This window comes from Carex rostrata, chromosome 2 (genome assembly GCF_964058835.1).
Source record: "Carex rostrata chromosome 2, lpCarRost1.2, whole genome shotgun sequence".
NCBI classification, from domain to species: Eukaryota; Viridiplantae; Streptophyta; class Magnoliopsida; order Poales; family Cyperaceae; genus Carex; species Carex rostrata.
The window spans coordinates 18,358,807-18,378,267 of record NC_135919.1 but is presented as its reverse complement, the minus strand read 5'-3'; the positions used below and the strand labels follow the sequence as shown (position 1 = coordinate 18,378,267).

The window sequence follows — 19,461 nt, the reverse complement described above, 5'->3', positions numbered from 1 at the left end:
ATATATGATAATTTATAATATTGTCTTCAACTTTCGCTTCCATATTTGATGTTTTATTATGATCAGTAAAAAAAAAAAAAAAAAAAAATCTGAATTATGTTTGATTGGATGATAAAACTTGAAAAAGAAGAAGATAGCTCTTTTTTGTTTGCTAGCGATAAAAAATATTTTTTATCCTCGCTTGCTTTTAGTCCTGAATATTCTAACCATAGCCTTATAATTATTGCATTTCGCAATCATTCAAGATTTCAAGTATGCTAGATGCTTGACAAGTCCGTGTCATGAAGAACCGGATTCTATGAAACAAGTGTCTTCTCCCATACGAACAATTTATGCCAAAATTCCATATTTGTTTTCTCTGCCCGGCTTATCATGTGAGAAGAATTGAAGAAAATAATAAAATAAAGCAAGTGTACCTTCTTAAGTCACATTCAGTTTCTTCGTATATATATATATATTTTTATTTATAAAAAAATAGGACAAAGAACTGAAAAAGTCGAAACAAGTTACAAGTGGCTGTGGAGCCTAGCTAATAGGCTAATAGGCTAATAGGCTAATAGGCTAATAGTAATATAGAAAAGGATGATGCTTACCTGGAATCCATTCATTTAATGAGGGGTCAGCAAACCTTATTCTGTCGCAGTAAGTTTTGAAAAACTGGCCATATTATTTGGATTTACGCGGGGACAAATGTTTGTGGATCAGTCAAAAATTGTTTAAATAGTTTTTTATTACCTCCTCCTCCTCTTTTATTCCATGTTCCTCTTCCTTCCACCTATTAAAAACAATTTCCAATTTCCATAGCAGTATAGCACATCTCCTCTTTTATTAGTACCGTGCACCAACCGGCATTGGTACTTATTTTCTTGACTTTGGTGTTCGACTTAATGCGAGTCAATGACATCCCCCATCGGCCATTCCCCCTCTTTTCTGGTAAAAAAGTAATTACTTTTCTTCAAGGATAAAAACAAAAGCTCATTTAATTACTTTTTTCGCTCCTGCCTACATGGACAGGAAATTCCTGCTAACATATCCGCTCATCCATTTACAATTTGAACAGTTATATTTGAAATAAAAAGTGTATAAGATTTAAAAAAGACAAATTCATACTTTAATTATGATCGTTCAAATTATAGATCAATAAATGCAGAGACAGATATAAGAATACGGTAGAGGAGGTCAACTGACTCCATTTTTTTTTTTTTTTGTATTTATATATAATTTTTTATATAAATTATAGTAAAATGTCATGATACTGTCAAGTTGATCTCCATTCTATACAAAAATATATATAATTCATAGTTCGAAAATCTAGCTTCACCTCTGAATAAAGGGATGAACTTTAATGACAGAAATTTTCTATCCACATGAATTCCGTAAACAAGATAAGAAAAAGAAGATAAAAAAAAGTCAGATTTAATGTATTTCTATCATAAAAAAGTCAGATAAAAAAAGTTAGATTTAATTGTATGTTTATACACCGTCCAAATTGAAACATACGATTCAATTTTTACCAGGATATGGTCTCAATTTTCGAGTCTTCGCGATAGCTAGGTAGGAAGGAGACTAGATCTGGATCTGGTCTCCACGAGAGTACGAGTACGAGACCATGACGATCAAAATTACTTGTAAATAATTTGTTGACCAAGAGGCAATAGACTAATAGAGCCTCAAAACAATCTCCTTGTTTTGCGTAATTAATACATTTCCCAAATTCTCCGTTCCACACATCATGAAATAAATAATGTAACGAGTCATTAACGAACAATGTTCATCGGTCAGTGACTTGTGACATACTCTTCTTTATGAAAATCGAAACAGCGAACCTGGTCAGACCAATCGGTTTCATTACTAGGAGTCTAGTAGGGTATTTGGACTTGCTGCTATTCGTTTATTAAGTCATCAAATTATAATTGGACTACTGGAGCAAATAATGTTATATTTAATAATGATGTGAAATGTGATAGCTGTCTTATAATATCAACAAATTATTAGCGAATTAATCAAACATATATTCGTCATTAAATATTTCAAATTTACTCATCCGAACTTAAGTCCCTTGTGCACATTATTATCACGCTGAATTAAATCAGAACAAATATATATTCCTATTAATTTTAGAAAATAAAAACTATTATGCTCTGAATTTCATAATCAAATTAAAAGAAAAACAAAGTATAAATAGGCCGATTCGCTGCCTGAGAAATATCTTCTGTTCTCTTTTCCTACTTTGCAATTTTCTAATACCCTCTCCATTCATATACAAATTCTAATTATGAACTAAACCAATTATCATTTGATATTAAACCATTCATATTAAATTCTTTCAAGAATGAACAAACTTCATGGTGCAAAATTAAGAATCGCCTACAAAATAATTTCTGAAGAAAATGATGTTAGGTCGCCTACTACTTTGGCAGATCCATGTTGAAATAATAAATAATAGAATTAATTGATTCCCATTTTTTATATCAAATCTTTTACATTTATACATCATTAACTGTACATATTAGAGCAAAATATTATAATTGTGCAAAATTAGCTCTAAATTTAACATGATAATTTTAGATAATTAACTTTTATGTACATGTGAATAATTTGAAAATTTTACTGTCTCTGACTTAAACAATAAAAGCAAACAGATACAAACAAAATTCTGCACGCCACTTCTGCCCATACACAAAACCATGTATGATGTATTTAGTGTAGCTCAGCTCAATTTCTATAGAGAGACGGTAGGGGTGTCAATGCCATCTTTTTTATCCGTTTATTTGATATGTAAAAAATACAAGTAATAATAAGATTATTTTCTCTCATTAATTTATTGAGTATGGATAAGAATAATATTTTTTTTTCCAGTTATTTTACCTGTTTTTGTACACTATAATTTTAAAAAATAAAATTATATATATAAATATGTATTTGTATGAAGATGGTAATGGTGCAATAAATTTTCATAATACAAATTGTATTCATTATTTTTTTTTCTTGTTTTAAAAAATATTTTATCGAAAACACAGATTGAAATGTCAAAAGCATTTTTTATCCGTTTATCCTACCCGTACCGTATTTGAAAAGCCAGATAAGGGTAAAGATTTTTTTTCGTTATCATAACGGATACATGTATGAAAATGTCTCCACTCAATCCGTATCGTACCCATTGACACTCCTGAGAGACATGCTCTCTCTTTTTTTTAAAGAATTAAGAATATAGTGAGACGGTTTAATATAAGTACAAACTTGACTCAACCGTCTATCCAGAAGCGGAGGGACTAAAAACTAACGGGTTTAAAAAAAAAATGTATTTATACACAGTTTTCTATATAATCTAGAGTAAAATGCTACGAATACTGATACGTCCAAAGGGTATGGTAAAAAGCTTCAGTACAACGAGATGTACCTTTTAAACCCTAAATACGCTTTTGGTTTAGATTGCAAGTATACAATCCTATCAAAGTAGTATATTATCGGGTATCGATCCACAGGGAGTATGATAAAAACTTAGTTTAAACTTTAGTAATAAATTTCAGAAAATAAAAGGAAAGTAAAGTGCAATAAAAGTAAATTGGGGGGGTTTTGTTCTAATTAATCCTAAGTTTGGGTTCAATACTCTAAAGAGAGGATTTTAAAAACAATTAAAGTAAATAAAGAAAAGAAAGATTGGTTTGCTTTCAAGTAAAGGAGATCTAGGGGTCTTTGGTCTACAATCCCTTGCTAACTCTATTAATTCGGTATTTGTTTGAATTCATGTATGATTTGACGAGGTTTCTAACCTAATATGTTATTAAGGGTTATTTTCGTAAATTAATAACGTGCCTAGGTAACTCGGACTTCTCGATTAAGTCCCCCACCCTAGCTACCTAGACCCATTGAGCTCTTGTTAGTCTCTCCTCTCCTCAGATATTGGTACTTCACAATTAAGTCCATCATACAAATACCCGATTCGAATTGAGATGTCCTAATTAGGGTTTGACTTCACGGTTAGGTTCTTCACCAAGTCCCTAACCTTAATTTCTATAGTTCCGGCTTAGATTAAATTGGTTACAATCTTAATCTAAACCTAGGATATTTGCATTCATAATTTGGTACTATCCTATTGATCACAGTCAATTTTGGTTCTTTCGAATCCAAAACGGGATACTACAATTCAAGTACTAACTATGTAATTAACACAAATGATTAAATCACAGAAATTAACAATCAAATCCCATAAAACAATCATAATAAAAATAAATAACCAAATAAAATAAAATTAAACAAGTTCATGCATTGACCTAAACCCCTAGAGAGAGAACTACTCTCTCTTAGAGAGATCCATTACAAAATGTTGACAAAGTAAGAAGAAATGAAATAAAAGAAGTAATTGCACCCTTTAACAAATCAAAAACCTCTATCTTGCCGAATCTTGCTCAGGAAACCCTTCTTCTCCTTGCTTGAAAGCTTTTCTTACTTCAGAATTTATCGCTAAATATTGTGTGTGAGTAGAGAGAGAATGAATGAGAAGAGATGCCTTTGAATGTGAGTGAACCTCCTCTTTTATAGCCAAGGACCATGCCCAATTAAGAGGCTAGAAAGTGGAGTTAGTGGGTGCTATATTTAGATTGTTTTCCAGGATTGCCTTATCCACATTTGGCTGTAAAAACGTGTCCTTGGTCCGCCAAAAATAGAAACCGTGTTGAAAACGTGTAATTTTGGCTTTCTGCGAGTTTAGTGCATTCAACTGACTCCAAATTTTCTTTTTTAGTTTCCCATGTTGTAGATCTTCTTCCTAGCTTTCCAAAAAGTGGTCACAAGCCTTAATTGAAGTTACGAGTCAAAAATTATGGCTATTTTAAGTTCAGGCTCCCGTTATGCGCTCTGCTACAGTGCGGCCAGGGCACCCGCACTGGGCTCGGATTGTTCCTGTGCGTCCAGATTTCATCCGCATCGATATCCGTGCGTCCGCACGGATTTTGACGAATAGCTTATTATACCTTTTTAAAATTGGCGCACGTCCAGAAATCCATCTAAGTACTTAGTGCGGTCGTATCGTAAATCGTGCGTCCGCACTGGGCATTTTTCTTCAGTTTTTCTTCATTTTCTGCAAATTAAAACCAAACAAACGCAATAACTTGATCCTAGGTATATTCTATTCACTTTATATTCAAAATACAAGATATTTGGTATTATTTCATGATAAAAATCAGATCGAATATGTATATAATTTAGGCCTATCAGATACTATAAATTGACTCTCATTCGCAGCATAAAAATTTTATATGATTGATCCTCATAGTCAGAAAGTCTAGCTCCGCCCTGCGTCTATCTATTATTTATATAATTTTTTTTTTTATGAGTGTAGCAAGCCACCCGTTGCAATCAATAAGGAAAACCAAAATTACAACAAAGAAAAGGTGCCTTAGTGGTACCGGTCCCAGCTACCCAAATAATCAAATAAATCTAACATAAAAAAGAAAATGTGCTGCCTAGTAGGCTAGTACTATTAATTTTACCCTAGCTAATCAAATGCCACCGTCCAAACTATTCATAAATTTATATGACACTGTAAAACTAAAACCTGAAGAAAGAACCTGTGGCCCCTATAACAATAATCTAGTTGTTAATTAATATATATGTAATATTCTAAGCAGATGCCAATTGTGCACTAACAAATGTTTAAACTTTGTACAACTAGATACTTATAGGGGCGTACTCAAGATTTATGTTGGGTAGAACAAATCGGATTTAAATTCATTAGTTAATAAAGTACTACATAAAAAGCAATCAACATGACAAAAAAATAACAATAATATTCTCTCACATAATAAAAAAAAAATAGAGTTAACTCTTACGGTTTTACTAGTTGACAATCCATTCAATTTCAATCTCAATTCACAAATTAGTAGAAAAAAATTAGGGTCTACTCTTACCAATTGGCTGAGCAGAGTATTGCGCTAACCAAATCGCCTGAGCGGAGAAGACAAGGAGGAACAGAGGAGCGCCTGGCGGTTGAGCAGAGAAAGTGATGTGCAAATTGCGTATGAGAGAGAGAACTTCTCCAACGCCAAAGGAAGAAAAATAATAAGACTCAGAAATCTGAGCTACGTAATTAAATTGTAAAACATATAAAAAAATAAGTGTTTAGTGCTACGAAAATAAAGATTTTCGGTTGGAGATTTTGGCTCAACAAGTTAAGGTAAAAATATTTCAGAGCAGGATAAGAGACCAGTAACTGCATATCCGAAAATCTATTTTCAAAATTCAAAATAGAGCAACTTATTTAGTATTTACCATGAGCCAATATGAATCTGCCCCTGCTTATATAGCGTGACAATGTTTATGTATGATCATACACATATAAATTTGCACTTGAAATACAAATAGTTAAATTTGTAATAGAAAGTTTTTAAAATTGTACACAATAAACATATTGTTAGTATTGTAGTGTTTATAGTTAATATTTATGTATAAACGAAGGTCAAAGGACCATCATAAGTTCTTAAATTACATAACTCGAGCTGAATTGATCCGAATTCTTATTGAACATTGGAATCAAAACTCCGAAAGGTGCATTACATGAGAGGATCCGGATTCGTTAACAGCATGGAAACTTTGGAAGTGGGATGGTGACTTGCAGTTGCAGATTAGATTTGTTGTGGAAGGAGAATCAAATTCCTTTTAGTTGCGTATTTCCTTTTCTTTGGCTGACTCTCAAGTCTGAATTATACTTGGCCATTTTGTAGGTACTATGGTTGTCGTTATTTGTTGACAGTAGGCTTATTTTATATATAGTTGAATATTAACTATTCTTGAAGATAAAGTTGTCTATCTAGATTCTAGACCACCTCATTTTCATCAAATCATGCCTAATTGCAATCAATTAGTGCCTGTCTTCATCCATATATAGTGGCAGCTCACAGTCACACTCCCAAATACGGCAAAGAAATTTCAACTTTTGCTAAACTTCTCCATTTTCGTTTGAAAATAACAAAAGCTTTGTAATAATTCAAACAGCATAGACAAGTCAAATTCAAGAAGAAGATTAGGTTGCTCATTTAATCCTACGTGCTCTTCATACTATTTTATATTTTATTTGACAATTTAAATTATGGTTACAGTTCATTTGTTTGAAAGAATAAAATATTAAAAAATAAATATGCGCTTATGAGTCATGACCGGAACTCTATAGATAAAATAAGAGACGTAGAGTAAGTTATATGCTTAAACAATATTAGTAAGTTAATTATTACAAGTTAACTCATCTCATACTACATCTTACTTTTATTTACTCATTTGACAACTTAAATGTGAATTAAGAAGTTTACTCAGCAAAGTAGGGGGGGCATCCGACGAGTATTAGATCAAATTTAATTCAATAGACAATAAAAGTCATTCAATACGCATCAAAATTTGTGTGTATTTAATATGCATGAATCTTAATATATATATCATATAATTCTAATCTAACATCAGGTCGGATTTGATTCAATCGAACCTGATTCCCTAGTCCACTTCTTACACTACAATTAATCAAACATAATCAAACATACCTACAATACCAGTCAACCTCAGGATTATGAAAGTTTGTGCTGTAATTGAGTAATTTGTGAGAAAATGGTATTTGGTCTTCTTCTTCTTTTTTTTTTTTCTTTTTTTTTTTTTTTCTCGGACTAGACGATCCTAATGAATTTTAAAAGGAAAAATGTGCAGTAGAACGCGTACTAAGTTCACCCTGGTATGAACTGTTCAACATGAAATGGGAGGTTTAGATTTATTTAAAACGATCCGACAAATCTATACTATTAGGTGTTTTTTTTTTAGGAACTATTAGGTGTTTGTTAAAAACATGAAAAGTAAATAATGTCAGATCATTTTGAAGTTTGTACTATTGAATTTAAAGTTTACATCCCTTTCACAATTACTATTCAGCTTGATTGAGCGTTATAGAACGGACTACAATGCTTTTTAAATGAAGTGTCCAATCACAGTTTCTTGATTTTTTTTAACCATACGAGTAGATTGGAAGATAATTCAAAATAATTTTTTTAATATATATGGATTCGAAACAAGTTCAAATACCTCATGTTTTTAAAGTTCAAACAATTAATTTAAACTGCTTAACATAATTCAAATCTTATGGCTTCAATTTATATATATATATTTTTTACTATCTTTAGGTCCTGTTTGGCGCACCGATAGGAATAAATGTGGGCACAATAAAAGTGAAAATTTAAACTGCTTTTTACTGTTCTTATGAGAAAAAAATTTCAGTTCAATTTTTTTTTTTCCACGAAAACAGTAACGCAGCCGAACAGGATCTTAAATTGGAGCAAAAGCACTGTTTTTCAAGCTGATTCTTAATAATTTATACAAACTTAAATTAAATAGTTCGGATCTAATCTAATTGTATCAAATATCTCACCTGATCTGAAGCTGTGTACACGGGATAACACAAACAACAATAATAAGGGGAAAAACTTATACAATGAGCAGATTGAATCCAACGGCCCTAAATCCCTTCCGTCATTCAGTTAACCAGATCAAACGGCCGAAGGCGGAAAGGCCCGTTCACTAACCATTCTCCATTAAAACATTTGGCATGCTTCTAAGTTCTATTCAGCCACAAAGCGACAACAGATCCCTTCATGGGCCAGTTCCGACTTCCGAGTATTTTGGGATTGATTTTCTGCAGCTGGGGTTGCATTCATTGTTCTCCCACTCGCTACACCATTCGCCTCATACGCTACGTGATGGAAAATCATTTTTTTTATTTATTAATAAGAAAATCTTAGTCAAATCTGACGGTTTAAATTAAGTTTACCTGATGAAACATATATAGCTTCCATCAGATGCATAGGTGCGGCAAGGAGGATGAGGTAATAGCGCACCGAACTATTAAATGCAACATTTTGAGAGTCAACGCGGAGCCACCCACTTAAATAGTTAATTAAAGCATCTTTACCATAATTAACAACTTTGTTTTGCGTGTCTACATCATTAAAACATGCATGACAGCATGGGTGAACCTTGCAACTTACAGTTTGGCATGTATCCAATTGTACAAAACAGAAACACACATTGATGACCTCACCTGCTTTATTCGTTTTGGAAACCCATATTTAAATGGTTATCTGAAATTTATTGTTATATGCTTGCTTTTAATTGTACTTCAAAATGCTTTTCAATATAATAAAGATGTATAATCTCGTTCATAATTTATACAAAAAAAATAATGAAAAAAGATGGAAGCGTCTAATTATCCACAGCCTTTTGTCCACAATTTGTTCACAGCTTTAACTTGCGTGAATACTGTAAAATTACTTCTACATACTGTATAATTATACAATATATCACATAAAATATATCAGTTAATCACAAAACATCCAGCAACTATTTGAAGTGGTTCCCTGATAGTTAGAAAAAGATTGCAACGAGAAAAGAAATGTACTTTCAAACTGTACTTTCGGAAATTGCAGTTATAGAAAGTTATTGGCAGTTAGAGTTAGTTATTAGCGGTTATTAGTAGTTATTGGCAGTTAGAGTTAGTTATTAGCGTCTGCACTGGGTTGAATCTTGTATACTGTAAAATTGAATCTTGTATACAGTAAAATTTTCGATTGAATCTTGTATACTGTAAAATTAAATCTTGTATACAGTAAAATTTTCAATTGAATCTTGTATACTGTAAAATTTTCAAATAATACTGTAAATTTTCAATTGAATCTTGTATACTGTAAAATTTCTAAATCTAAACCATAAAATAATACCATGTATACTGTAAGATAAAATGTAAAAAATGCTACATTTCAGTTTAAACTACAACCTGCAAAGAATCATGTATACTGTAAAATTTCAAAATATAAACTATAAAATAATACCATGCATACTGTAAAATTTCTAAATCTACACATACATCCATCATCTGTTCAACAAAAAACTGTTCACCACACAAAAAATCTGTTCACTGGGTTGAATATTGTATACAGTAAAATTGAATCTTGTATACTGTAAAACTACAAAGTGAATACTGTAAAAAAAAACCCAATTATGCTCCAGACCGTTCTTCTCTGAGCAAGGTAATGTCGTTGTCAAGGGTCCCTTCGTCCCTCTCTTCCTCTTGCTCCATTGTCGACCGAGTTAGCATCGATTCTTCATTGATTCTTCATATTCGATCTTGCAATGGTGTTTTAGGGACAGAAGTAAAGGTCGATGTGATGATTTGATGATCGGAAGAGAGATTTCGGAAAGAGCAGAAAGTATGTTTCTGTTGAGATCAAATCTGGATGCAAAAGAAACGGGGCAAAAGCTAGTGTGTAAACGGGGCGAGATCAGACCTGAATCCATAAGAATGGTGAGAGAAGAAAACAGGGAGAGAGATTAGAAGAGAAAAGAGTCAGCAGAGAGATCGAAAATTTGTAAAAAGGAATTGCTGGTGAAGAAGGAATGTTTGTTTAAGGAAATCGTTAGAAGAAGGTGAGGGCCGACAGTTAGAATGAGAGTTGAATAAGGTTGTGGACAGATAGTGGACAAAAATCAGTGGACATAAACCTTTTCTCAAAAAAGAAAGAGAATAACTTGTCTCCTCTATTATTAAATTATTTTTCTTCAATTTTTTATTAAAACCAAATAACTTGAAAAATTATACGATGTCAAGAAAATTTGAGTTATTAAAGGTTCTGAACTGATGGACCATATTAAAGGGTGAAAGGATAAAAAAAAAAAAAAGCCCCTCAATTTTCACATATTTCATTGGCTTATTTTCTCTGTAACTTCTTTCCAACTTAACTTTTCTTCCTAGTGTCCGTAAAAATTAATTTCACAAGTTCTGAAAGTCATCTTAATGGTCCCATCAAAAGACCATCTTACCTCTAATTAATGGTCCCATATATCAAAAGACCATAACTAGAATTATGAAATATACATCTTATACCTCAGAAATTCAAATATTAAATTCGGGCAAGTGCTCCTCAATCTAGCAAAATAAATTTAATAGGAAGAGGGATTATCTGACAACTAATGGTTATTGTTTATCACGCTGGTTTTAAAAATAACTTTATTTTTAAAATATTTTTAACATTGTTAAGATGAATCATTGTAAGTGGTCCTTTTTTTTAAATAATATAACTTAATTTTAAATTTAAACTTGTAGAAACTTCAAAGAAAACTACGAAAAAAAAATAAAGCCGAAACTTTTCAACCCTGACATAATTTTGTGACAAAATTATAACGACTTTTTTTAGTACGGGCGGATTATCGAATTCCTCTTGAATTTGAAATAAATAGAAAATTGAGTTGAGAATGGATTTTTTAAGAATTCCTAAAATAAATATTCTTCAAATTAATTAATATCATTTAAATTCTATTAATACTTAACTATGAAGAGGATCGCTTTTCCACAACTACATGATTTAATATAGACTAAGAGTTGACTGGTAATGAGGAATTAGGGATCATTCATGCAAACGATGATATTCTTTCTTGTTCAATACCAAAGCAAAATTGATGACATGCTTGTAACTGTAAGAGGAATATCCGAGCAATGTGAACTCAGGGAATAAATTCGATATTTTTCTAATACATGTAGATTTTAGACCCTTGTAATAGATAGAACACCCAGTTTGAGATAATAATGTTTAATAAAGGCTTTCAGGTGCTTACCTTACATCTGGAAAGATAGTGGAATATATGAACGAATAGGGATCTTTTTGTGCGCAACAGAGACTGATCTTTTGAGGAATTTAGATCAATTTGGGAAGCTGATTCTGTCATGTTAGATCCGGATTGTTCAATATCAAATGAGACACTCAGAGGCAATAGATATTTCTTTTTATTTATTTAGAAATAAAATAGTATTTTTTTCTGGAAAGTGAAGGAATCGGGTGGATTTTCGAGAAATAGGTAACACTGAAAAATTGTTATCATGATTTAAATTTGGGGATACTACTTAAACCGGAAAATTTCTAGTGTGAGCAGTTTTTTATTTATGTATGTTTCTGCTGCCGGATTTTTCTTGCTTCGTCTCTATTCTTGCGTTAGGTGAGAAAATTTTCTTACAACGGATGTTTTTACGAATTCATATCCTCTCCAATATTGAAGAGGATCACCTTCACTTTACGGTTTGAGATTAAATTTCAACTGGTTTGGTATTCGAACTGCAGTAGGGGGCAGTATTTTTTCTTTTTCTTTTTTGAAAATCTTCGCAGAAGCTGCGAAATCGTGAGGGGGAATCGAACTCTCGACCTTTGGGTACAACAACTCTAGGATTTATTCCTAGCCAATTGTGCTACCTCCCCTTTCTCAGGGGGGCAGTATTTTTGAGCTTTGAATTCATGCCAAGTTAAAAAGAACGGTTCAGATCTAGTAATTATAAAAGATTTCCTTATCAGGTATTGGAGAGGATGTGTATTATGTTTTTACGGTGTAAACAATATACTCATGTTTATACTGTAATAAAGTTTCGTTGTTATTTATTTTTCAGAAAACCTACCTGATTCTTTCTCTTTCAAGCAGAAAATAAAATTTTATTTCTAATGAATTTGTTTTTGACAATAGAGACTGGTCTTTTGAGGAACCCAGGGACTTCCCCGTTTAATGTGATTTTTAGCGTAGATGGAAGAATAAGATGTGCCTTCTTCAGTTGCCCTTTAAGTTTTGGATATATTGTTGGTCTAAAACTGTATTTTGATTCTGTAAATAACTTTTTTTATATATCAATGAATTGACAGTGCTTTGGTACACTGTCCTTCAAAAAAAAAACTGTATTTTGATACAATCATCAGGGATCAGCTGGGGATGGATCTATTTTAAATATTCATTGGCATGTTATGTGCCGGAGTAATTATAAGGGTTCTAGGTTTGGTTTATTTATGTTTAGATCCGAACCATTCAATTAGAATCCGCATGAATATTAAATGAGCTGTGCATTTTATCTCGAATTAAATTGGATCTAATTCTGATCAGACGGTTTGGATCTAAACAGAATATTTTGGCACCACAGAGGATACAGACTGTAAGGTATCTGTGAAGTTATATTTTTTAATTGTTTGTCGTCTTTTTTAGTTTTAGTTTTCTATATTTAATAGAAATCAGTGGTATTTTGGCACTCTTTTAAAATAAGTTGAAAATTTTGTATCTAAGTTCGTAAGGAATCCGTATTCTCCAAGGTACCTGATTTAGCTCATATTAACTTTCTGCCAAACAATTAGAACTCGATATCTATTTAAATATAGAGGGGTCAATCTGTTTTGAGATTTGTGCCAAGTTAAAATTGACTCAGATCTAATTTTAAATATGTATGTTTAGATATCAAATATTCAATCAGAATCTGCATAAATATTAAATGAATCCCTGCATTTTATCTCATCTCGAACAGGATTAGCTCCGATTCTGATCAGACGGTTCGGATCGAAACACAATATTTTGTCATTCATCTTCTTTAGTAGAGTTTTAAATAGAAACGGGCCTGAGTCACTTTAGCCCAAAAATATCATTGGAAGCTTATCTCAACCTAAGTGGGCTTATTACATCTCTTATTTCTAGAAATTTAGCATTGAGAAATCCTGGTGGCCGCAATCTCCATCGTTCCAAGTTGCACCCGTCCCTTTCGATTCCCTAATTCGCCATGGGCAGGAAGAGGAAGAAGACAGCAACGGGATCACGTCTCAATCTCAATCTCAATCTCAATCTCACCAAGGAATACCACTGCGCTAATGAAGATTGCATAGAAGAAGCTGTCACGAGCGGAGGAGAAGAAAAAGAAGAAAAAACCCCCAATTGTGTCGAGAGCACCAAATTCCAGATCACACCCTTCCAAAATCAGAAGCATATTGAGGTCGCTTTAGTGTATCTTCTTTAATGTGGTCATTTATTTGCTGCTTTCAACCTTTGATTCTGATAATGCAGTTTTAGGGGTTTTTAACAAAAACCTCTCTCTGTTTCATATGTGTAGGATTATTATCCTGAGCCTGAGGGAGCAGATACACAGTTATCATGGAGACCTCCAATGCCTATAGAAGATGGCATTTGGAAACCAATTCTTGTGAAGACAAATGGTGAAGGGAGGGAGAGGCTCCTGTGTGCAGAGCCATTGATAGAGGTTTATGATGTGAAAGTGGACCTGTGTGGGAAGACGAAGACTTACGGCAATATCCATGGCAAGATCATATTGGACTGCATGTGCTACAGAACATACCTCTTCAATCTTGACAAACAAAGTGCTCTAATGATTGACAAAAAGGTTACAATACACTACTAATATCCATCCTATCTCTCACTAGATCTCTCTCAACATTTCTTTTCATTTTTCTAGGGTTCCTTGCCGTTAATCGGTCCTGATATAGCCCCTATAGCTTATGATCCCATCATGATCCTGGTCGACCTCAACATAGATGATGACAAACTATGTGAAGATATTATAGAATGGAAGCCTGTTAACAAGCGCACAAACGAGTGGTTGTATGACAAGATCAAAGGAAGGAATGGTTCCATCGAGCTGACCTATGTTATCATGAAGGATGCTTGGCTTGCTGAGCTAGATGTCAAGCTAATCAAGTCGGAGACTAAAGAAACAACAACAAGTTCAAGAATTCATGGTGATATTATCATTTACATCAACGATATGCAGTACCTGAGATACTTTGTTTTCAGCAAGAAAGCTGGTGACTGCTTAACTATTAAATCTCTGGAGTCTTTCCCCATGTATCGATCCTTGTTTTGTTGCCGTTCGGGCTCGTCCCTGGTTGCTAAAGTTGATCTTTGGGATGCTGAGACAAACGAACCCTTTGTACGTGGCGCATTGCTTTTCCCACCGGAGTATTATGGTGACTCTGTGGGGAAGCTCAGCAGTCCGTATGGTGAGATTCAAATAACTGTTAATTGGGTGTACTACATGGAACATTCAAAAACATGTGATGCTCTACGGGGTTGTCATCCTCGGGTTGACCTGCTACGCTATCATATAAATCGTACATAACCTTAATTTGATATTGCAATGCTGCTGTAATAGTTCAAGTCCCTTAGTTTGTTGGTTCAGGACATATATACCATGTTTTCTTAGGCTTGAATGAGATAAAAATGTAACGAGCAGCATGGACCTGTTTTAGTGTGTTTTGGATTGTTGGAATGCCTGGATTTTGAGGAAATTTTGAGGATTGTTGGAATACATGTTTTTTTCTTTTCTTTTTTTCAAACACTCCCTTTGTGGCAATTGCCAACCACGTAGTGAATATTAATTAGAATATTTCTGACTGGTTGTAAGCATGAAATGCACCAGTTAATCTACATTGTAGCATTACTTAGATACAGTACTAATTTAGAACAAAATGGCCTCCCAATTGAAGCGAGCTGCTCCCAATTAATATAATTTATTTGTGGGATATGGTCCATTGGAAGCAGATGAACGCGATGGTTTTCAGGAATAAGGTGTTAATTACCTCCGCGACTGTTAGCAGAGAGGATAGAGGAGAAAGGATAGCTGTGGTTGAGGTATGACAAAAAACATGGAGCTGGTAGTCTACGTTAGGGGTCTGAACAGAGTGTAATGGGCAATGGGGGTCAGGGTTACGTGCATGTATGGATGGTTGTTTTTTAATCCCGGGGCCAACATTAAAAATACAAAAAGGTCACGCCTAACAATGCGTCGTTAATAATGGTGAATTAGTCTAGCAAAAAAAACATTTTCGAGCTTCTTCAAAATATATTGGCCATTTCATAATTCATATAAACTTAATTAATTAAATGATTCGAATTTAATCTGATTTTATCATGTAACTCAACTTATCTGAATTCTAAAGCGGTATATATATAATTCATTTGAGCTCGAGCTGACCACAGTGCACAAGGGATAACACAAACAACGGATAAGGGGAAAAACTTTACAAAGGCTGATTGAATCCAACGTCCCTAAATCCCTTATGTTATCCAGTTAATCAGATCAAACGACTGAAGACCCGTCCATTCTCCATTAAAACTTTTGGCATGCTCCTATTCAGCCACATAGCGACAGCAGACCCCTTCATGTGCCAGTTCCGAGTTTTTTGGATTGATTTCTGCGGCTGGGGTCGCAAATTCACAATCTTTTTACTTTCTCACTCGCTACACCATTCGCATCATACGCTACATGATGGAAAATGATTTTTTTTTTATTTAATAAAAAAATCTTAGTGAAATCCAACGGTTTAAAGTTCACACTAGTACATATAAAACACGTCTATATACGGTCCGAAAAGTTAATGTTACACGGTTACAAGACCGTGTCAGCGAGCATCGTGTATGAATAGGGTAGTACGTACGTTGTACACGGTTAATAGAAACGAACCGTGTCAAGTCTCCAAAAAAAACCCCTCTGAAAATGGTGATTTCTACATGACCAAAGTAACTATGTATAATAACAATGGTTAAATACACGGTTTCTACAAGGCATACGTGTATTATTTTCTTAACTATACATGGTTTGTTATTTAGAACCGTAGCTTGCATCCATATTTGCTAACCATTAAATATACAATATTGAACAAAGCGCATCAGAGAATAAATTTTAAAATCAACGATTTTTTCTTCAATAAATGAAGAATGCAAATTTATTTTGTTTCCAACAAGATTTAATTAGATATATATTATTATATATATTAATGGCTTGATCAGATTAGATGATTGGAACTCCAACTTAAGATATTATAACAGTAGCACCGCTGCACCAGTACTGATTGGTTGGGGGCTTGGGGCCAGGCATTTAAGCACCTTGAAAAGGATTATTTCTTATAGGACCAAGAAAAGACATGAAGTAAAATTAGTAATTAAAATAATACAATAATGAATATGCATCACAACATTAGATATTTAGATGATTGGAACTGTAAGTTAAGATATTAGAGCAGTAGCACCGGTACTGGTTAGTTGGGGCTAGGCATTTAAGCACCTTAATTGACAACGAGTGACTTGAAAGGGAATACAATAATGAATATGTATTTTTGTCCCACACAATAAACATGTATACAATATTTTTGTAATAGTTTAAGATTATAAATAAAGTGCTCAAAATCATATTCACTAACAAATACTGAATATATTTGCCACCCTCTACGACTATAGAAGTACTAGCTGTCTAAATATATTTTTTACTGTGATTTCTTTAAGAAACTGCATCTTGGTTTTTAAATATATTTTTTTAAGAAAACAGATGCCTAACTCTTTGGTTTTTGTTGCAGGAACCCATGTAGAATTCATAATTTTTCTTGTTTACAAAACTACATTAATTGTTTGGACTTTTTGTGCAGATGTGCATATATCAATCTTGAATTATTGGATAATTAATTAAGTACCCGATAACTATACATAGCTACAGTATCTAAGTGGTAACCACTTCTGCTGTTAGTGTATTCATTTCAACCTCGATCGTACATATGCCATCAATTTACAAGCCTAGAATTTAATTTCCAATAGCTCAAAAATAAATACATCCAAGCAAATTAACTTAATTAGTTTAATTTGTATCATGACAACCTAGTTGAGATAATAGAAACACCCGTTAACTTCAATTATACAAGGAACAATAGAATATTTAGAATATTTTGCCATTCGTTTTATTTATTAATTAATTTATTATTATTCTGTCATGAACTCAGGTGATATATATTGTATTCTCATTCGACCACAACAGCTGTTTAATAATTAATACCAAAATTTATAATTTCTTTTCGTTTAATTTGATGATATATATATAGATTAAAAATTTGCCTAACTTGTGATAATTAATTATCGTAGGAAAAGGAAACTTGATTCAACTTAATGTGCTGACAGCTAGCCTATATATATCACTATATAATTCCCAAGGTTTACCATGCATATATATCAATTATCAAAACATCCTCCTCTGATTCCTGAAATTAACAAATTATGGCTTGGGCATGGTTTGCATTGGCGAACCTAATCCTCTATATTTTTCCTTGCCTCATATTTCTCTATTATCTGTTAAACAACTTCTTGATCTCCCGTCCATTAGTAAACTTCCCCATAGTCCGTATGCTGCCTTCAGCACTAGCCAATGTCCACCAAATACACGACTGGATAACCAAAATCCTAGTGAATATATAGCAACTTGAAGCTAAGGCAGCCTTGAAGCCTGACCTACTACCAAGTGGCTTCAGAGTAACTCCAGATATGAGGATTTTAGTGTCTATTTATGCAATGGGGAGGATGCAAAAGATATGGGGGGAAGATTGCATGCATGGAGTATAAACCAGAAAGGTGGATTTCTGAAAAGGGCACATTGCGTCATGTGCCTTCATACAAATTTATGGTCTTCAATATATACTGGCCCAAGAACTTGTTTGGGAAAGAATATGGTCTTAACTCAAATGAAGATGATAGCAGCAGCAATGGTGTATAATTTTTGTTTTAATTTGAAGTTGTAGAAGGGCAGGCTGTCGAACCTACATATATTATTGTCTATTACACTAAACATGAAGAATGAGCTCAGGGTGCGAATGAGAAAGAGAACTAGCATTTGATAATTAATTTCCATGATCTGTTATATTTATGCTAAATAAAATGCTTGTATGCTATGTGACTATGTGAGCTAAATTAATGTTCACGTGATGCTAAAAATGTATTGTGTTTTTAATGCGTAATGTATTATCATGCTATATATGGTTTGTATCTTGTTTGATTAAATGTAGCCCGTGATAATTGTTTGGTCTTTGATTCTGTGATTAGCATTTCATTTTGTGAAATTAAAACAACTAGTTGATATATGACTCTTATACAAATTATATATATACAAGTAGTAACAACAACATCGCCCATATTACAAATATTACCGATCCTTATCACCACAAAAAATTATAAATTAGATAAGAAAAAAGAGAAAAGGTAACGTCCTCCGGACTACAGTCCCCCGAAAATCCCCACGTATAAAAATCTTCCCGTTTTAGCGTCGTTCCGACGCGCTTTCAACCGCCGATAAAGGAAGAAGTACTTTTCAGCCACGCGCTTTCAACTGCCATAACCGGTAGCGACGCGGTCCCCACTACTACAGCTGCCATTTTTCCTATTTAAGGCATTCTTTTTTTACCGCTTTCCTTTTTTTTGAAAATTGAATTGTTTTTTGAACCTTCCTGATCTGATTTTTCCTTTCCTGATCTGATTTTGTTCCTTTTCTTTTTGTTCTCTGTTTTAATCGAGTATTTAGTGCCACAATCGAGGAGCATCAGCATTGACGAACAGCATCGAAGTTTTGAAATCTATATTTTGTTCATTATATACTGGTATTGATGTAATTTTTCAATTTCCTATAATTTTGAAACTTCTTTCCTTTTCTGATATGATTTTTTTCCTTTTATTTTTATTTTTCTTCTTTGTTTCAATCAAGTATTGAGTCTCAGAATCGAAGAGCAGCGTCTCCTATAGTTCTTTGAATTAAGCATTGACGAACATCATTGAAATTTTGAAAACTACAGGTCATTTTTCTCATTTAATATTGCTTTG

General features: G+C 33.2%; 1 protein-coding gene across 2 annotated transcripts; it reads left to right on the top strand.

Moving 5' to 3' along the window:
• Positions 1–13,551: 13,551 nt before the first annotated feature.
• On the top strand, positions 13,552–15,135 carry LOC144547100 (uncharacterized). 2 transcript variants are annotated; one of them, XM_078295717.1, is made up of 4 exons: positions 13,552–13,810; positions 13,928–14,215; positions 14,288–14,570; positions 14,611–14,745. In XM_078295717.1, exons 1-4 carry the CDS (start codon positions 13,601–13,603, stop codon positions 14,646–14,648), a joined length of 819 nt encoding a protein of 272 aa, XP_078151843.1. In that variant the 5' UTR covers positions 13,552–13,600; the 3' UTR covers positions 14,649–14,745. The 2 variants fall into 2 exon arrangements, with proteins under 2 accessions (XP_078151843.1, XP_078151838.1); XM_078295712.1 differs by having other exon boundaries at positions 14,288–15,135.
• The last annotated feature ends 4,326 nt before the right edge of the window (positions 15,136–19,461 follow it).

Coding starts and splice junctions, on each gene's coding strand:
- LOC144547100 (XM_078295712.1), top strand. CDS start 13,601: ATGGGCAGGAAGAGGAAGAAGACAGCAACGGGATCACGTCTCAATCTC. Junction 13,811..13,927: donor AAAATCAGAAGCATATTGAG/GTCGCTTTAGTG, acceptor TCATATGTGTAG/GATTATTATCCTGAGCCTGA. Junction 14,216..14,287: donor CTCTAATGATTGACAAAAAG/GTTACAATACAC, acceptor TCATTTTTCTAG/GGTTCCTTGCCGTTAATCGG.